The sequence below is a fragment of the Chiloscyllium plagiosum genome, chromosome 1, assembly GCF_004010195.1.
Source record: "Chiloscyllium plagiosum isolate BGI_BamShark_2017 chromosome 1, ASM401019v2, whole genome shotgun sequence".
NCBI classification, from domain to species: domain Eukaryota; kingdom Metazoa; phylum Chordata; class Chondrichthyes; order Orectolobiformes; family Hemiscylliidae; genus Chiloscyllium; species Chiloscyllium plagiosum.
In genome coordinates, this window is record NC_057710.1 from 62,187,995 (window position 1) to 62,206,286 (window position 18,292).

The 18,292-nt window shown below is 41.1% G+C and overlaps 1 protein-coding gene across 3 annotated transcripts in view; it reads left to right on the forward strand.

Annotated features, from left to right (window-relative positions):
- Positions 1–18,292, forward strand: part of atp8b5b (ATPase phospholipid transporting 8B5b) — a 269,633-nt gene that overhangs the window by 188,251 nt on the left and 63,090 nt on the right. For all 3 annotated transcript variants that reach the window (XM_043688030.1, XM_043688038.1, XM_043688048.1), the window contains 4 exons: positions 7,815–8,003; positions 8,111–8,226; positions 8,995–9,159; positions 11,605–11,716. In XM_043688030.1, the coding sequence (XP_043543965.1) occupies positions 7,815–8,003; positions 8,111–8,226; positions 8,995–9,159; positions 11,605–11,716 (582 nt within the window). The remainder of the gene's footprint in view (positions 1–7,814; positions 8,004–8,110; positions 8,227–8,994; positions 9,160–11,604; positions 11,717–18,292) is intronic.

The following is an 18,292-nucleotide window of genomic DNA, read 5'->3' on the forward strand; positions in this document are numbered from 1 at the left end:
AGAGAGATGTATGACAATAGACAATAGGTGCAGGAATAGGCCATTCTGCCCTTCGAGCCAGCACCACCAATCATTATGATCATGGCTGATCATCCTGAATCAGTATCCTGTACCTGTCTTATCCCCATAACCCTTGATTCCACTATCCTTAAGAGCTCTATACAACTCTTTCTTGAAAGTATCCAGAGACTTGGCCTCCACAGCCTTCTGGGGCAGAGCATTCCACACACCCACCACTCTCTGGGTGAAGAAGTTTCTTCTCAACTCTATTCTAAATGGCCTCCCCTTATTTTTAAACTGTGTCCTCTGGCTCAGTACTCACACATCAGCGGAAACATGCTTCCTGCCTCCAGAGTGTCCAATTCTTTAATAATCTTATACATCTCAATCAGATCCCCTCTCAGCCTTCTAAACTCAAGGGTATACAAGCCCAGTCGCTCCAATCTTTCAATCTTTCAGAACCCCAATAACTACTGAAAACTGAATCAAAATCTTGGTTCTGTGCAAGCCTCACTCTACCCATTCATGCTCTTTCTATTTTTTTCCAACTTTAAAAAACCAAGCCCCAAGACCCCACATGCTGTTTATTGGCTTGGAACAGACTGCTTGGCACATCTGCCTCAATCCAGAACAAAATATACCTCTTAAAGCCGTAGTATCGTCACAAGAGAGGGATGGAGTCCTTCAGGAAAAACATAGAAAGTTAGGAAATAAATTGAAATGCAAATTCGTAATTTCAGGATTATGTCCCATGCCATATGCTAGTGAATTAATTAATAGGATTGCATGACTAGAAAGGTGATGTGGATGGGAGGCATTTGAATTTCTAAGGCATTGGGTTTGATTCTGGAGAAGATGGGGCCTGTTCAAGCTGAAGAGGCTTCACCCCAGGAGGATGAGGACCAATATCCTGGCAAAGCATTTAGGGACATGTGTTAGTTCTGTGTGGGAAAAAAGAGGAAGGAAAACAAAGATGGAAATGAAAGGTAGAAAAATAGAAAGCAAAAATGGAGTCAGAGGAAATGAAGGCTGGTAACATGTAGGGCTATTGTATGAAAACTTTATGTTAAAAATTCATTAGGAAGAGAAATGTAAAGTTACAGTATCTGAATGCATGTAGCATTAGCAGCAAGGTAGCTAAATTAACACAGCTAGTAATTGAAAACAGGTATAATGTGATTACAATTACAGTGTTAGGGCTACAAGATGACCAAAGCCAGCAATCAACATCCAGGGGTATTCAATCTTTAGGAAAGGTCTGATGGAGTGATATTGTTAGCAAAAGACAACATAAGTGTAATAGTGACAAAGGATATTGAGCTAGCAAGCTAATCAGTGGTAATGTCACTGGACTAGTGATCCAAACTCGCAAAGAGGGACATGAACAATGGCAGATAGTGAAATTTGAATTTAGTTAAAATCTGGAATGAAAAACTAGCCTAACGATGACCATGTAACTATTGTTGATCGTTGTAAAAACCTATCTGGTTCACTAATTCCTTTTACAGAAGGAAATCTGCCAATTTTATCTGGTCTGGCTTACATGTGTCTTGAGGCCAAAAGCAATATGGCTGACTCTTACCTCCTGGAAATTAAGAATGGTCAATAAATGTTAGCTAAGGCGTTAATCCCCACATCCTTTGAGCAAATAAAGAAAAGTAGGTAGAGCTAAGAAGCAACAAAGGTGGACATTAGTGGGATTTGGTTATGGGCCTCCTCCAAACAGTATGAGTAAGATGAACAGTACTAAAACAAAGGAAATTAGAGAAATATGTAATGGAGTGCTACATATCATGGATTACTTTTATCTATACAGGCTTGGCAAACCACACCAGTAATAATACTGTAGTGGATGAATTCCATGTGTGTATACTAGATGTTTTTATAGATCAAGGCATTAAGGAACCAACTAGGGAACAAGCTATCCTAGATTTGGTATTGTGCAATGAGCAGGGTTGATTAACTCTTTTGTTATGCAGGTTCTTTTCGAGAAGAGCCACCATAGCATAATGCAATTCTTCATTGGGATGGAAAGCGAAGTGGTCGAATTCCAATCTAGGGTCCGAAATCTAAACATAGGATACCACAAAGGAATGAGTGATAAATTGTCTACAATATATTAAGTTCAAAATCACGCAACACCAGATTATAAGCCCAACAGGTTATTTGGAAGCATTATCTTTTGGAGCGCCACTCCTTTATCGGGTAGTTGTCAAGAAGGAGTAGAGTTCCGAAAGCTAGTGCTTCCAAATAAACTTGTTGAGCAAGAACCTGGTGTTGTATGATTTTCAACTTTGTCCTCCCTAGTCCAACACTGGCACTTCCAAGTCATTACAATATATTAGATAGTTTTAAAAAAGGCATGATGTTGGATAGGCAAATTGACAGTATTTAACAAAGAAACACATATATTGCAACAGTTGTGCATTCATTTCTGGCACAAAAACACAAAAAACAATGGCTCAACCATGGCTAACAAAATAAATTAAGGATAACATTAGATCAAAGTGGAGCCATATAAATTTGTTAAAAGTATTGGTTAGCCTGATAGTTGGGAATATTTTAAGTTCAGTAAAGGTGGACCAAGAAATTTATTAATTTGAGAACATACAGTATAAGAATAAACTTGCAAGGAACATAAAAGCGGACTGTAAAGGCATCTATAAGTATGTAAAAAGAAAACGATTAGTGAAGACAAATGTAGGCTCCTTACATCTGAAACAAAATAATTGTAATGGAGAGCAAGTAAACAGGAGAGTAATTAAGCATTTACTTCAAGTCTGTGTTCATGGAAGAAGACACTTATTATTTCCTAGAAATGCTAGGAATTGAAGAATCTTATAAGAAAGTGGAACTAAAGTGCTGAATAAACTAATAGGGCTGAAAGCTAATAAAACCCCAGTGTATAATTTACATCTCTGTGTTCTAAAGGAGGTAGCCATGGAATTACTGGATGCATTGGTTGCCTTACAAAAAATTGTACATTCTGGAACACTCTCAGCAGATTGGAGGGTGGCAAATGTAACCCCACTATCTGAAAAGGAAGGGAGAGAGAAAATAAGGGATTACAAACAGGTGAGCCTAACATCAGCAGTTGGAAAGTGCTGAGCCCTATTGTAAAGGATGGGATAACAGGACACTTAGAAAACGTCAAAAGATTCAATAAAGTTAATCAATGTGAATTTATATGGGTTTGGATTTTCAGAAAGCTTTTACACAATCCCACATAAGAGGCTAGTGTACAAATTTAAGCACAGGATATTTAGGGTAATGTACTGGTATAGATTGAGAACTGGTTAGTAGACAGGAAGCAGAGTAGGAAAAAATGGGCGTTTTTCAGAGTAGAAGACAGTGATAAGAAGAGTACCGCAGGAATCAGTGCTCGGGCCCTTGCTATTCATAATATATATCAATGATTTAGATGAGAGAATCAAATGTAATATCCCCATATTTGTTGATGTCACAAAAGTGGATGATTTGTAAGTGGTGAGGAGGATGTAAAGAGGCTTCAAGTCAATTTAGACAAGTTAGGTGAGAGGTCAAATACATGGCAGATGCAATATAATGTGAATAAGTGTGATGTTATATACTTCAGTCAGAAAGAAAACAGAATAGCAGTGTATTATTTAATGATAGCTTGGGAAATGTTGATGTACTCTAGACCTGAGTGTCCTTGTACACAGTTACTGAAAGGAAGCAGGTAGGTTCAGCAAGCAGTTTGGAAGATAAATGGCATGTTGGCCTTTATTGCAAGACGATTTGAAGGAGCAAGGATGTTTTACTAGAGATGTATAGGTCTGTGGTGAGACCACACTTGGAGTGTTATGTGCAGTTTTGATCTTCATAACGAAGAAAGGATACACTTGTCATTGATGGAGTGCATCAAATGTTCATCAGCCTCGTTCCTGGGCTGACAGGACTGTTGCGGGAAGGACTGGGATGGTTAGGCTTGTATTCACTGGGCTTTAGAAACTACTGAATATGTGTTGACTTATGAAGCAAAAGCAAAAAGATATTATTGCAATATAAAGAGAAGTCAATAACAAATGAGACTTTAGGACAAATGAATGAACCGTTTTCTTTATTTCTCTTTTTTCTGGCTTTGAAAATGTTCCTTTCTAATTTTAAATCCAGTCCTTTTATATAAATTAGAATTCCACCATTCCTTATGACAGTATATTTAGCTCATAGTAACTCATTATATTAAAACTCTGTCACCTGTCCTCTGGTTCTGTTACCAGTTACATTAAACTTTGCCGTCTGGTCACTGGACCTGCCTGCCAATGATATCAGTTACTTTTAACTCTACCAGAAGCCTTCATTATTTTGAATACTGGTACTCTGAGTCTTCCACATTTCTTCCCTTCTGTAGGATTTAGATTTTTATTCGCTTGTGAGATGTGGGTATTGCTAGCTGAGCCATATCCCAATTTCTCTGGATAATTGAAGGTCCTGATCCCTTGTATACTTCTGGTATGTCTGCCTTGTCAGGGGTCAAACCTAGATGTCCACATTATTTGCATCTGTTTTCAGGGAATTCAGGAACTTTGCAATTCATGTAGTTAAATTCTGTTTCAATGATGCCATGTATGTACAAATAGCTAGCATTGCCATGGGATCCTGTCTAGGCCGAACTCTTGCTCAAACCTTATATGCTAACTATGATAGCGTGTCTTAAATGAAATGACCACTAATTTGCATACTTTTGATATATGACCATTGTGATATTTCAGTTCAGAGCTACATTAAAGAATTTCTTTGCACAGCTTAATAAACCTCATCCTCACTCGCATCTACCATTGAAATGCAGCAATCAAATAGGCTGCCTATCCTTGGTATATTAGTCGAGAAATCAGCCAGTAGGGTTCTATGCTACTATACTGGGTGATATACACATTGGAATTCATGCAGTTCCACTGGCTACAGGATTAATCTTATTGATAATCTTGTGAGACATCTGTGCTCCATGTATCCACTATTATCTATGATTCTGCTATTGATACCATTTTTAAATAATCTGAACAATACCAAAAATCAATTTAAAGTTTTGTAGTGTAATGCATTTGCACATGCTAGAGCTACATATATTAATAAACTAGACTCTGTTTTATGTTGGCAAAAAGAATTTGTACATAAATTGAACAAAAGTGAGACTGCCGATACTTACTGCACTCCCATGGCAATACCATGACCAACCAGTATCTACCTGCCTATTCTGAGAATGATAATTAATAGTTATCTGTTCCTGCTGCCATTCCAATGGTTCCCCAATCAATGAGCACCACCTTCTCATGCTATATAAATTGTGGTCCCTTTTTTTCAAGTATATTTCTTGCATTCTAGTCCTGATGAATACAAGATTAAATGTTTATTTCTTGTCTCCTTTTAACAATGTTTACATTTTGTTCAGACTACTGCAGTACCTTAAAGGCCTCATATTTCATTATCACTCTCCGACCCACGTCAGCTTTGATGGATCAAAGAGGGCTTGAATAATTTTGTCTTACATTCATCAGGATAATTTACAATGGGAATTTTTTTTTTAACAGGATGAGAAGAGCAGGCTGATTGATTAGCAAGTGGACCTTCATTGGTAGAGCTGTTGCCATGGCCATTGCACTAGTTAGATGATTACTGAGAGCTAATTTCCAATCTTTGCTTAAATTTAAACAAGGCATGTTGACTTTGATCGGAAAAGGTGGAAGTGGGTACTGCAGATGCTGGAGATTAGAATGTTTTGTTTTGCATTCATCAGAGTAATTCTCATGAATTTCAAACAGAAAACAATCTTTCTATCCTGCAATTCTCTGGTTCATTTGTCAGGGCAATGCCTTTCCCAATCAAAGTCAAGATTAGAGTGGTACTTGAAAACCACAGCAGGTCGGACAGCATCCGAGGAGCAGAAGAGTCAACTTTTCGGTTAAAAGCCCTTCATCAGGAATGAGGCCTTATTCCTGATGAAGGGCTTTTGCCTGAAATGTCGACTCTCCTGCTCCTTGGATGCTGCCTGACCTGCTGTACTTGTCCAGCACACTCTAATCTTGACTTCGATTGGGAAAGGCATTGCCCTGACAAATGAACCAGAGAATTGCAGGATAGAAAGATTGTTTTCTCTTTGAAATTCATGAGAATTACTCTGATGAATGCAAAACAAAACATTCAACAAAATAGGTCTTTTTTCAGCAATAATCAATAAACGACAAATCAGACCATTTACAGGGCTAATGTGAGATGGTGATTAAAATTTAAAAATAACAGCTTGATGGCTTTGACAACATCATGACTTAAACATAACCAGAATTAAGGAGGTGGCTAGCAGCAAATCTGAGGCAGAAACTACTGATTGGATATGGCAAGTGCTGAGGTTCAGCTTCTTTTTACCTTCCTGTGGTGAGAAGAAGCAGGATATTTAGATTTAGGTTTTATTGTAATGTGTACACAAGCACAAGGTACTAGAGTATAACAAAAAGTATACAATGTCACCACACACGGCACCATCTTAGGTACAAAATCTTAGTTACAGAAGTAGAGAAATAAAGAAATCAAAGTTAAAATGGCAAACACTATGGTCCCTTCTTGAGTCATGGGACTGCAGATGTTCCAAGTTGGGCTTCCCCAAAAGGGCTTGCTCCCTCCTGCGCAGAGCATGCTTTCATCCACATGGGCTAAGATCTACCTGGGCATGCCAGACTTTACTGCCACTCATAAAGTTTTAGCCCTGACTGCCACATCGCTGCTGCTACTATCCCTCGTGGCCCTGACTATTGTCGCCCCCATCTTTCAGTGCCACCACATCGCTTACTGCCACTGCCCTCATCCTTTGCCACCGCCATCCGGCATATCCCGACTATTTCTCAGATTAATCTCCTTACTTACCTTGTGTTAACAAAATCTCAGATTTTTTATGTGATAACTAGCATAGCAGAACTGCAGGAAACGGCAGAATGCCGTAATGCAATCAATTTAACATTTTAAAGAAATGCTATCTATTGAACAGCCAGGGTTGGAGGATTTGAGCTATAGGGAGAGGCTGAACAGGCTGGGGCTGTTTTCCCTGGAGCAATGGAGGCTGAGGGGTGACCTTATAGAGGTTTACAAAATTATGAGGGGCATGGATAAATAGAATAGGATAAATGGGGTGGGGAAGTCCAGAACTAGAGGGCATAGGTTTAGGGTGAGAGGGGAAAGATATAAAAGAGACCTAAGGGGCAACTTTTTCACGCAGAGGGTGGTACTTGTGTGGAATGAGCTGCCAGAGGAAGTGGTGGAGGCTGGTACAATTGCAACATTTAAAATGTACCTGGATGGATATATGAATAGGAAGGGTTTGGAGATATATTGGCCGGGTGCTGGCAGGTGGGACTAGATTGGGTTGGGATATCTGGTCGGCATGGACGAGTTGGACTGAAGGGTGTGTTTCCATGCTGTACATCTCTATGACTCTATATAAAATCTACTGTATTTTTGTAAGAAGTAAATTATATTAGAACATAGAACATTACAGCGCAGTACAGGCCCTTCAGCCCTTGATGTTGCGCCGACCTATGAAACCAGTCTGAAGCCCATCTAGCCTACACTATTCCATTATCATCCATATGTTTATGTAATGACAATTTAAATACCCTGAAAGTTGGCAAGTCTACTATTATTACAGTCAGGGTATTTCACACCTGTACTGCTCTCTGAGTAAAAACATCGATCTCTATTTAATTAATTAACCCCTGAATAATCAACTTTAACCCTTTGGTATTAGATGTAACTGCAATTTTCTCTGATGTATATCACGTTATAACATGCTTTCCTTTTTCCTGAAGGTATCCTGATATATCAGGCTCAGTCTCCAGATGAAGGTGCCCTTGTCACTGCAGCAAGAAATTTTGGCTTTGTTTTCTTGTCCCGTACCCCTGAGACAATAACTCTAGTTGAAATGGGTAAAACTGTAGTCTATGAATTACTTTCTATTCTGGACTTTGATAATGTAAGGAAAAGAATGTCTGTCATAGGTGAGTTTGTTATTTTTGAAATAAATATAAATTATTTTACCTTCATTGAGGTTGTGAGTAATGTGCAATATTCATTTGTTTACCTCATGTTTTATTTTGTTGTTTAGTTCGACATCCTGATGGGAAACTATATTTATACTGTAAGGGGGCTGACACCATTGTGTTTGAGAGACTTAGTGCTTCATCTCAACAATTAAGAGACATAACTACAACACATCTTGATGTAAGTGAATATATAATACATCATTAAAATCAGTAGTAGTAATATTCAGTTTTAAACTGTTTAAATTATTTTGACTCTTTAATTTATGGTTGCATTCGTTGTTATTTGGTGAATGGTGACCTTGTCATGTCGAGATACATGAGACATGTGGAGCAAAGGAATGCTGTACATATGTGTAACAGCAACAACAGATGGGGCGATTGGTGGAGATCACAAACAGCAGGAGATAAAACAATACAATTTTGTATGGCACACTGTCAAGAAGGTTGAATATAATTCATCCTGAAGACAAGCACATTGCCCTTGGCAATCCCTGTCTTCTGTGTGTACCATTTTGCCAATGCCAACATTTTTCTGGTCTGTGATCTGACTATTACCATTACCCACTCCACCTTTACTATGATATTCTGCAGAATGGGTGTCTTTTTATCTATTGGATTCCTTCCACATTTTCAGGGTATTATGTGTCCCTTTCTCCTGCAAGGACAGGAGAAAGTGCATGGTAAGGCACTTCTTTTGAGGATGCATGTGTTAATATTGGCAGATCATCAGCAGCATCATGCTCAGAATCATTCTCAGCAGTCAGTATCTTTGGCACACACCCCAACTCTTTTAAAGCTACTCAATGAGTACCCATTATTCCAACCTAGGATTGTGAGTTGTATTTATCCTGTCAGAGTTTTTGAGATCATTGAGCAGTGTGTCTGTTTTACAGGATAGCTTTGTTACCATGTAGTCACAGACTAAAGTCTAATTTCAAAATTATAGGAGTTTGCAGGTGATGGTTTACGCACATTAGCCTTGGCATATAAAGAATTAAATAAAGTATATTTTACAAACTGGCAAGAACGGTACCAGGAAGCAAGTACTTCATTAGAAAATCGTGAAGAACTACTGTCTGAATTGTATGAAGAAATTGAAAAAGACTTAACGGTAAACTACTTAATATTATCTACATCATTTGTGGCATTATTCTCTTAATAAGTTCCTGGATCTCACACCTTGTTATCTTTAAAACCAAAGATCACTGTCTAGTTGCCATCTGGTCCAAGGTCCAAGCTTACCTGACTGATAGTCCCCTGGTTCTTTCTGAAGGTTGCCCTTGCAATGTTTGGCTGAGCATGGATGCTCATTTTTTATGCAAGACTCAAGTGCCTACTCCTTGGCAGTCCTTTGAGTGCCAGAAACCTTGGGCATTTCTTCTTCGGACAAGCCAGTGACATGCTCAAAGATAATGTCTCACCTCATCTCACCAGAGTTCCCAACAAAGCAAATGTCCCTATGCTGGTTGAGGGTGTATCAATGCATCTTCTGAGGGTTTACAGGCTTTCTTCTCAGAGGCATTGCTGTTGCAAAGGCTCAAGGTATTTTGGACATTGTGCAATATGCCACTTGAACCTTCCCAAGAAATAGAAAATAGTTGATGAAGAGATAGAGTATGTTTGCCGTTGTGCTTATCTAGAGCGTATGGCTGCTCACCATGAGAATGATCCCGATAAGGCCTATCCTCACCAAGATGTGGCCTATCCTCACCAAGATGCCTGGTGACATCTATTTGGAACCACAATTGAGAGCTACATGATCATGATGTCCACTACAGAATGAGCCATTCCAAACAATATACTGCATCCGCCTGTGTAAAGTGTTACATTCCTGACATCTTTCATAACCCTAAGTCATTACTAAACAACAGAGAGTAGAAATTGATACCAATTGTGCCCACTTTTAACATACCAATACAGATTTGGAACTCCTAACATTAGGCCCATTCGATGGCCCATCTGGGCTTTAGACTCCTTGCATATATTAAATAGCAGCCGAATGTCTACTTCAGGAATTCTGTAAGAAATTTGTTCATGATGAGTAGAACAAGGTAAATTCATTAGTTTGTGGAGAAACTGCCAGAGTGTGGCATCTCATAGCATGGACTGTTAGGCTTTTTTTTCCCTGCATCCCTCAGTTCTAAAAAAACTTGCAGTGTAACTTACTAGATATACAAGCGTGTAACGGCATAAATTTGCCAGCAGGCAATTGGGATCTTAATGAATAGGAGCACAGTGTTTTTCCTTCACCAGTACAACTTAAAGATGGAAGTAGGGAAAATGATCAGAAATAACGATACACATTATATATAAAATAAATATTTGGAATAAAAAGCTGAAGACTATCACATAATTACTGTCATAAAACAAACTTAAAACAGTTCCAGTGACATGATAGCAAAACACTGCCAATACTGGCCTTCAAGCACAGTGATAGAACGTAGAACATAACAGCACAGGTCAGAAACAGGCCCTTTACCCCACCATGTCTGTGATAACCATGATTGAAACTTTATTGCTGGAACAGCACAGCAGGTCAGGCAGCATCCAGGGAACAGGAGATTCGACGTTTCGGGCACAGGCCCTTCTTCAGGAATGAGCAGAGAGTGTTCAGCAGGAGAAGATAAAAGGTAGGGAGGAGGGACTTGGAGGAGGGGAGTTGGAAATGTGATAGGTGGAAAGAGGTCAAGGTGAGGGTGATAGGTCGGAGTAGGATGGAGGCGGAGAGGTCAAGAAGAAGACTGCAGGTCAGGAAGGCGGTGCCGGGCTGGAAGGATCCGGCTGAGACAAGGTGGGGGGAGGGGGGATGAAGAAACTGGTGAAGTCCAAGTTCATCCCCTGCGGTTGGAGGGTTCCCAGTCGGAAGATAAGACGCTCCTCCTCCGACCGTCGGGTTGTTGTGGTTTGGCGGTGGAACACTCTGTGATAACCATGATGCCATTCTAATCGAATCACATCTGCCTGCACATGGTCTGTATCCCTCTGTTCCCTGCTTGTTCACGTGCCTGTTCAAATGCCTTTTAAACATTATGATTTGGAGGTGCTGGTGTTGGACTGGGGTTTACAAAGTTAAAGATCGTACAACAGCAGGTCATAGTCCAACAGGTTTATTTGGAAGCACTAGCTTTCGGAGCGCTGCTTCTTCATCAGGTGGTTGTGGAATATAAGATCTTATACTCCACAACCACCTGATGAAGGAGCAGCGCTCCAAAAACTAGTGCTTCCAAATAAATCTGTTGGACTATAACCTGGTGTTGTATGATTTTTAACTTAAACATTGCTATTGTATCTGCTTCTACCATCTCTCTGGCACTGCATTTCAGGCACCTACCACCCTCTGTGTAAAAAGAACTTGCCTTGCTCATCTCCTTTCAACTTTTTCCCTTTCCCGTTAAACCTATGCCCCCTAGAATTTGACATTTCCACTCTAGGAAAGAGACCCCAACTATCCACCTTGTCCATGCCTCTCATAATTTTATAAACAAGGACAATTATATGAGAGAGATTTAGGAAAATTTATTTTCCAACATGTTTCCATCAGCTTTTCTTTTTGCAGTTGTTGGGTGCTACAGCAGTTGAAGATAAACTCCAAGATGGTGTTCCACAGACAATTGAAACACTCTCAAAAGCAAATATCAAGATTTGGGTCCTTACAGGTGACAAACAAGGTATATACATTTTACGATTTGCTACTGAAAGAAAGAAATAGCTAGCATTTCAAAAGTATTTTGATTTCTGACAGTTTCTTTTTTTTATGATGGTTGTCACGACTCCATGAGATAGTGCACTGGATTTCAAATCCACTATTCGCAAGGGGGAAGTTGCAGCAAATGTGAGATTTAATGAAAGTACTAAAGGTCCTCATTTACCTTTGACTGATTGCTATCTAAAGGCAAACAACACCTTACAGTAATAGTGAAAGTAACTTCTGTTGTTCCTTGTTCCACCTATCTTAAACTAGAACAGTAAATAATAATTGTTGCTTTTGGTTATTAGAATTATGGGCTGAGTTTTACCAGACATAGACCAATTGTCAATTTTATTGAGTTTCATTGAGTTTCTCTCACAAAGCGAGATTTCTCACTTTATTGTTGCCTGATTTCTGTGCACCACAACCCATGGCATCCCACTCATTGTATCACAGTTTTACCCACAGATGGAAATACTCACCACTACCAGGACCTCCAAGGCTTCCTATTGCCAGCTTCATATTTAAAGCCTAGCTGTGCATCCAATTAAGGGATGCAAACCAAGAGTTGCCCTTCACCATCAATATAGGGAGAAGGCAGAGAAATGGCACCAATTGAAATTTTATTGAGAGAGCCAGTGCAGATGCGATAAACCAAATGGCCTCCTTTCGAGCTGTCACAATTCTGTGAATTAAAGTCAGTGAAACAAGAAGGATATTGTTAATTCAGAGGGTTTAAATGAGTGTGGCAACGGATAGGAAATGAAACAGTACATCAGCAAATGTATTGAGGGGAAGATAGAAGTTAAATCAAGCAAGTCTGATAGGAAGAGCAGGCAGGGCCAGGTTAATTACCATGGCAGAATTGGCGATCTGAAATGCATTTCCTTTAATGCAAAAAGTACAACAGATAAAGCAGATTAACTCAGGGCCTGGACTATAATGTGGTAGCTATTATAGAAACTTAGTTGAGAGAAAGGCAGGACTGGCACCTCAGTATTCCAGGGTTAAATATTTCAGGCATGATAGAGAGAGATATAAAAGGAGTGAGGAGTTGCATTATTGATTAAGGAGAATTTCACAGCTATACTGAGAGAGGACATCTTGGAGGGCTCATCCAGCAAGGCCATATGCGTACGACTTAAGAATAAGAAGAGTCCAGTTACTATGATGGAGTTATTCTACAGGCCTCCCAATAGCCAGGAACAGATATGTAAGCAGATCAGGAATTGATGTGAATACAACAGAGTTATAGACAATAGGTGCAGGAGTAGACCATTCTGCCCTTCGAGCCTGCACCACCATTCAATATGATCATAGCTGATCATCCTTAATCAGTATCCTGTTCCTGCCTTATCTCCATAACCCTTGATTCCACTATCCTTGAGAGCTCTATCCAACTCTTTCTTAAATGAATCCAGAGACTGAGCCTCCACAGCCCTTAGCATTCCACACAGCCACCACTCTCTGGGTGAAGAAGTTTCTCTTCATCTCTGTCCTAAAAGGTCTACCCCGTATTTTTAAGCTGTGTCCTCTGGTTCGGCACTCACCCATCAGCGGAAACATGTTTCCTGCCTCCAGAGTATCCAATCCCTTAATAATCTTATATGTCTCAATCAGATCCCCTCTCAGTATTCTAAACTCAAGGGGATACAAGCCCAATCGCTCCAGTCTTTCAGTGTAAGGTAGTCCCGCCATTCCAGGAATTGACCTCGTGAACCTACGCTGCACTCCCTCAATAGCCAGAATGTCTTTCCTCAAATTTGGAGACCAGAACTGCACACAGTATTCGAGGTGTGGTCTCACCAGAGCCCTGTACAGCTGCAGAAGAACCTCTTTGCTTCTATATTCAATCCCTTTTGTTATGAAGGCCAGCATACTATTAGCCTTCTTCACTACCTGCTGTACCTGCATGCTTACCTTCATTGACTGGTGTACAAGAACACCCAGATCCCTTTGTACTGCCCCTTTACCTAAATTGATTCCAGTTAGGTAGTAATCTGCCTTCCTGTTCTTGCCACCAAAGTGAATAACCATACATTTATCCACATTAAACTGCATCTGCCATGCATCTGACCACTCACCTAACCTGTCCAGGTCACCCTGTAATCTCCTAACATCCTCTTCACATTTCACCCTGCCACCCAGCTTAGTATCATCAGCAAATTTGCTAATGTTATTACTAATACCATCTTCTATATCACTAGCATATATTGTAAAAAGCTGCAATCCCAGCACTGATCCCTGCGGTACCCCACTGGTCACTGCCTGCTATTCCGAAATGAAGCCGTTTATCACTACTCCTTGTTTCCTATCAGCCAACTAACTTTCAATCCAAGTTAGTGCTTTGCCCCCAATACCATGCGCCCTAACTTTGCTCACTAACCTCCTATGGGGGACTTTATCAAAAGCTTTCTGAAAGTCCAGGTACACTACATCTACTGGATCTCTCTCGTCCATCTTCAGAGTTACATCCTCAAAAAATTCCAGAAGATTAGTCAAGCATGATTTCCCCTTCATAAATGCATGCTGACTCTGACCTATCCTGTTACTACTATCCAGATGTGTCGTAATTTCATCCTTTATAATAGACTCCAGCATCTTTCCCACCACTGAGGTCAGACTAACTGGTCTATAATTTCCTGCTTTCTCTCTCCCACCTTTCTTAAAAAGTGGTACAACATTAGCCGCCCTCCAATCCGCAGGAACCGATCCCGAATCTATCGAACTCTGGAAAATAATCACCAACGCATCCACGATTTCTCGAGCCACCTCCTTCAATACCCTGGAATGTAGACCACCAGGCCCCGGGGACTTATCAACCTTCAGATCTAACAGTCTCTCCAACACCAATTCCTGGCAAATATAAATTCCCTTAAGTCAGGTCCTTCGGCCACTGTTACCTCAGGGAGATTGCTTGTGTTTTCCCCAGTGAACACAGATCTGAAGTAACAATTCAATTCTTCTGCCATTTCTTTGTTCCCCGTAATATATTCCCATGTTTCTGTCTTCAAGGGCCCAATTTTAGTCTTAACCATTTTTTTGCCTTTCACATACCTAAAAAAGCTTTTACTATCCTCCTTTCTATTTTTGGCCGGTTTACCTTCATACCTCATTTTTTCCCTGCGTATTTCCTTCTTAGTAATCCTCTGTTGTTCTTTAAAAGCTTCCCAGTCCTCCGTTTTCCCACTTATCTTTGCTATGTTATACTTTTTCTCTTTTCTCTTTATATTTTTCTTAACTTCCCTCGTCAGCCACGGCATCCCATGCCTCCTCCTAGGATCTTTCTTCCTTTTTGGAATGAACTGATCCTGCATCTTCTGCATTATGCACAGAAATATCCGCCATTGTTCCTCCACTGTCATCCCTGCTAAGGTATTGCATCATTGAACTTTGGCCAGCTCCTCCCTCATAGCACCACAGTTCCCTTTATTCAACAGAAATATTGTCACTTCCGATTGTACCCTCTCCCTCTCAAATTGCAGATTGAAGCTTATTTTGTTATGGTCACTATTTCCCAATGGCTCCTTCACTTCGAGGTCCCTGATCAATTCTGGTTCGTTGCACAATACCAGATCCAGAATTGCCTTCTCCCTGGTAGGCTCCAGTACCAGCTGTTCTAAGAATCTATCTCGGAGGCACTCCACTCTCTTTCTTGAGGTCCAATACCATCCTGATTTTCCCAGTCTACCTGCATATTGAAATCCCCCATAACAACTGCAGTAACATCTTTGCGACAGGCCAATTTCAGCTCCTGATTCAACTTACATCCGACATCCAGACTACTGTTAGGGGGCCTGTAGATAACTTCGAAGAGGGTCTTTTTACCCTTAGAATTTCTCAGCTCTATCCACACTGACTCTACATCCCCTGATTCTAGGTCCCCCCGCACAAGGTACTGAATATCATCCCTTACCAACATGGCCACCCCACCCCCTCTGCCCGTCAGTCTGTCCTTACAAAAGCACGTGTAGCCTTGAATATTCATTTCCCAGGCCCTGTCCACTTGAAGCCACGTCTCAGTTATTCCCACAATATCGCATCTTCCAATTTCCAAAAGAGCCTCAAGCTCATCCATCTTATTTCTAATGCTTCGTGCATTCATGTATGGTATTTTTAGTTTGTTACTGCCCTCACCCTTCCCATCAACTCCTATTTCACTCAACCTTACACCATGATCCCTTTTTGAGTTTTCTGCCTCATTGATACAGTTGTCTTTGTTGACTTCCCCTGTTCTAACATTCCCCTCAATTTCCTTCTTAAACATCCAGTTTGTCCCCTCCCCCCCGCTACTTAGTTTAAACGTAGCTGTGTTGCAGTAGCAAACCTGCCTGCCAGAATGCTGGTCCCTAACCTATTAAGGTACAAACTGTCTCTCTTATATAATTTATGCTTACCACAAAACATACCCCAGTGATCCAAGAATTTAAATCCTTGCCTCCTGCACCAGTTCCCCAGCCACACGTTCAAGTCCATTATCTCCCTGTTTCTGGCCTCACTAGCCCGAGGAACTAGAAGCAAACCAGAGGTAACCACCCTGGACGTCCTGCTTTTCAGCCTTCTTCCTAGTTCTCCAAAGTCCCGCTGTAGTATGTTCTTCCTCTTCTTTCCGATATCATTTGTGCCGACATGTACCACCACCTCTGGCTCTTCACCTTCGTCCTTGAAGATGTCCTGCACTCTGTCTGTGATGTCTTTAACCCTGGCACCAGGAAGGCAACACACCATCCTTAAGTCCCGCCTGCTGCCATAAAAACCCAGGTCAGTTCCTCTCACTATGGAGTCCCCTATTATCACGGCTCTGTGCGATGTCCGACTCTTCCGCGCTGCCTCCACGCCAACCTTTGATTGACAGACCTGGCCACCTCGCAGACTGGCAGTGTCATCTGTCTGTACTGTTTCCAAAAGATTCAACTTGTTCCTGATAGGTACTTCCCCCAGCGTCTCTTGCACCTGTCTCCTCTCTGCCTTCCTCGTCGTCTGCTCTCTTCTGGTATGGTCGGTGTAATAACCTCGCTGAAGGTCTTGTCCAGAAGATCTCGTTCTCTCGGATGAGCCTAAGGTCCTCGAGTTCTTTCATCAGTGCTGCAGTATACTCTGTCAGTAGCTGAACATGCACACACTTTCCACACTGATACGAGCCAGACACACCAGAGTCGTTGACCTCCCACATCAAGCATGTAGCACACTGAACCAGCTTGGCAGTCATGTCTTCACCCTCTTCAATTGTGGCGTAATCACTTCACTCAATCTCCTTGTCAAAGACTCCTGAGGTAAAGCCTCAGTCTTCAATCCACAGGAACTTCCTTGGACCCTCTTTTTGGGGCAAGTCTGTGGACTTTTAATTTAGGTTAGAGGAGGAGGGTGGGAGAGAGGCCCTACTTTGTAAGACCTGGGGTCTAGAACACACCCACTCAAATAGCAATCACTGAACTTCCCGACCGGCTTTGCGCTCCGACTTCACTTCCACCCGGCTCCCGCCACTCTCTGGTGCAAAAAGACCGTTGGCGTCGAGGTAAGTTCTTAAATAACAATCACGTACCTTCCCGCCTGGCGTTGCGCTCCGACTTTACTTCCGCCCAGCTCCCACCGCTCTCTGCTGCAAAAAGGGTTATTGTAGTGGGTGATTTAACTTAACTTATATTGACTGAGATTTCCTTAGTGTTCGGGACATAGATGGAGCAGAGTTTGTTAGGTGCATCCAGGAGTGTTTCTTGAAACAATGTGCAGATAGTACAAGGGAAGGGACTGTACAAGACTTTGTAATGGAGACTGAGGAGAAAGTGAGGTCTGCAGATGCTGGAGATCAGAGCTGAAAATGTTTTGCTGGAGAAGCGCAGCAGGTCAGGCAGCATCCAGGGAACAGGAGAATTGACGTTTTGGGCATAAGCCCTTCTTCAGGAATGAGGAAAGTTTGTCCAGCAGGCTAAGATAAAAGGTAGGGAGGAGGGACTTGGGGGAGGGGCGTCGGAAATGTGATAGGTGGAAAGAGGTCAAGTGAGGGTAATGGAGACTGAGCCTGGCCAGGTGATTGAAGTTTCAATGGTGATCATAATTCTGCGAGCTTCAAGGAAGTTATCGGTAAGGATAAATCGGATGGAAGTGCTAAAATGGGAGAAGGCTAATTACAACAATATTAGACAGGAACTGGAGAAATTAGATTGGAAGTAGCTGTTTGAGGGTAAATCCATATCTGATGCTGAGAGTGATAAGGGTGGCAAGATTTAGGAACCTTGAATGACAAGAAATATTGGAAGCTTAAGTCACAAGAGCAAAGATGTACATGTAAGTTTTGGAAACTGGAATGAAACAAGGCTCTTAAGGAATATAAAGGAAGCAGAAAAGAACTTAAGAAGTTAGGAAAACTTGCCAGGGCCACAAAATATCCTTGGCAAGTAAGATTGAGAATCCCAAACCATTTTATACATATATTAGGAGCAAAATATTAACTAGGGAAATGGTATATCCGCTCAAGGACAAAGTTGGGAATTTATTGATGGAGGCAGAATAAGTGAGAGGAGGTTGTTAATGAGTACTTCTCATCAGTATTCACTAA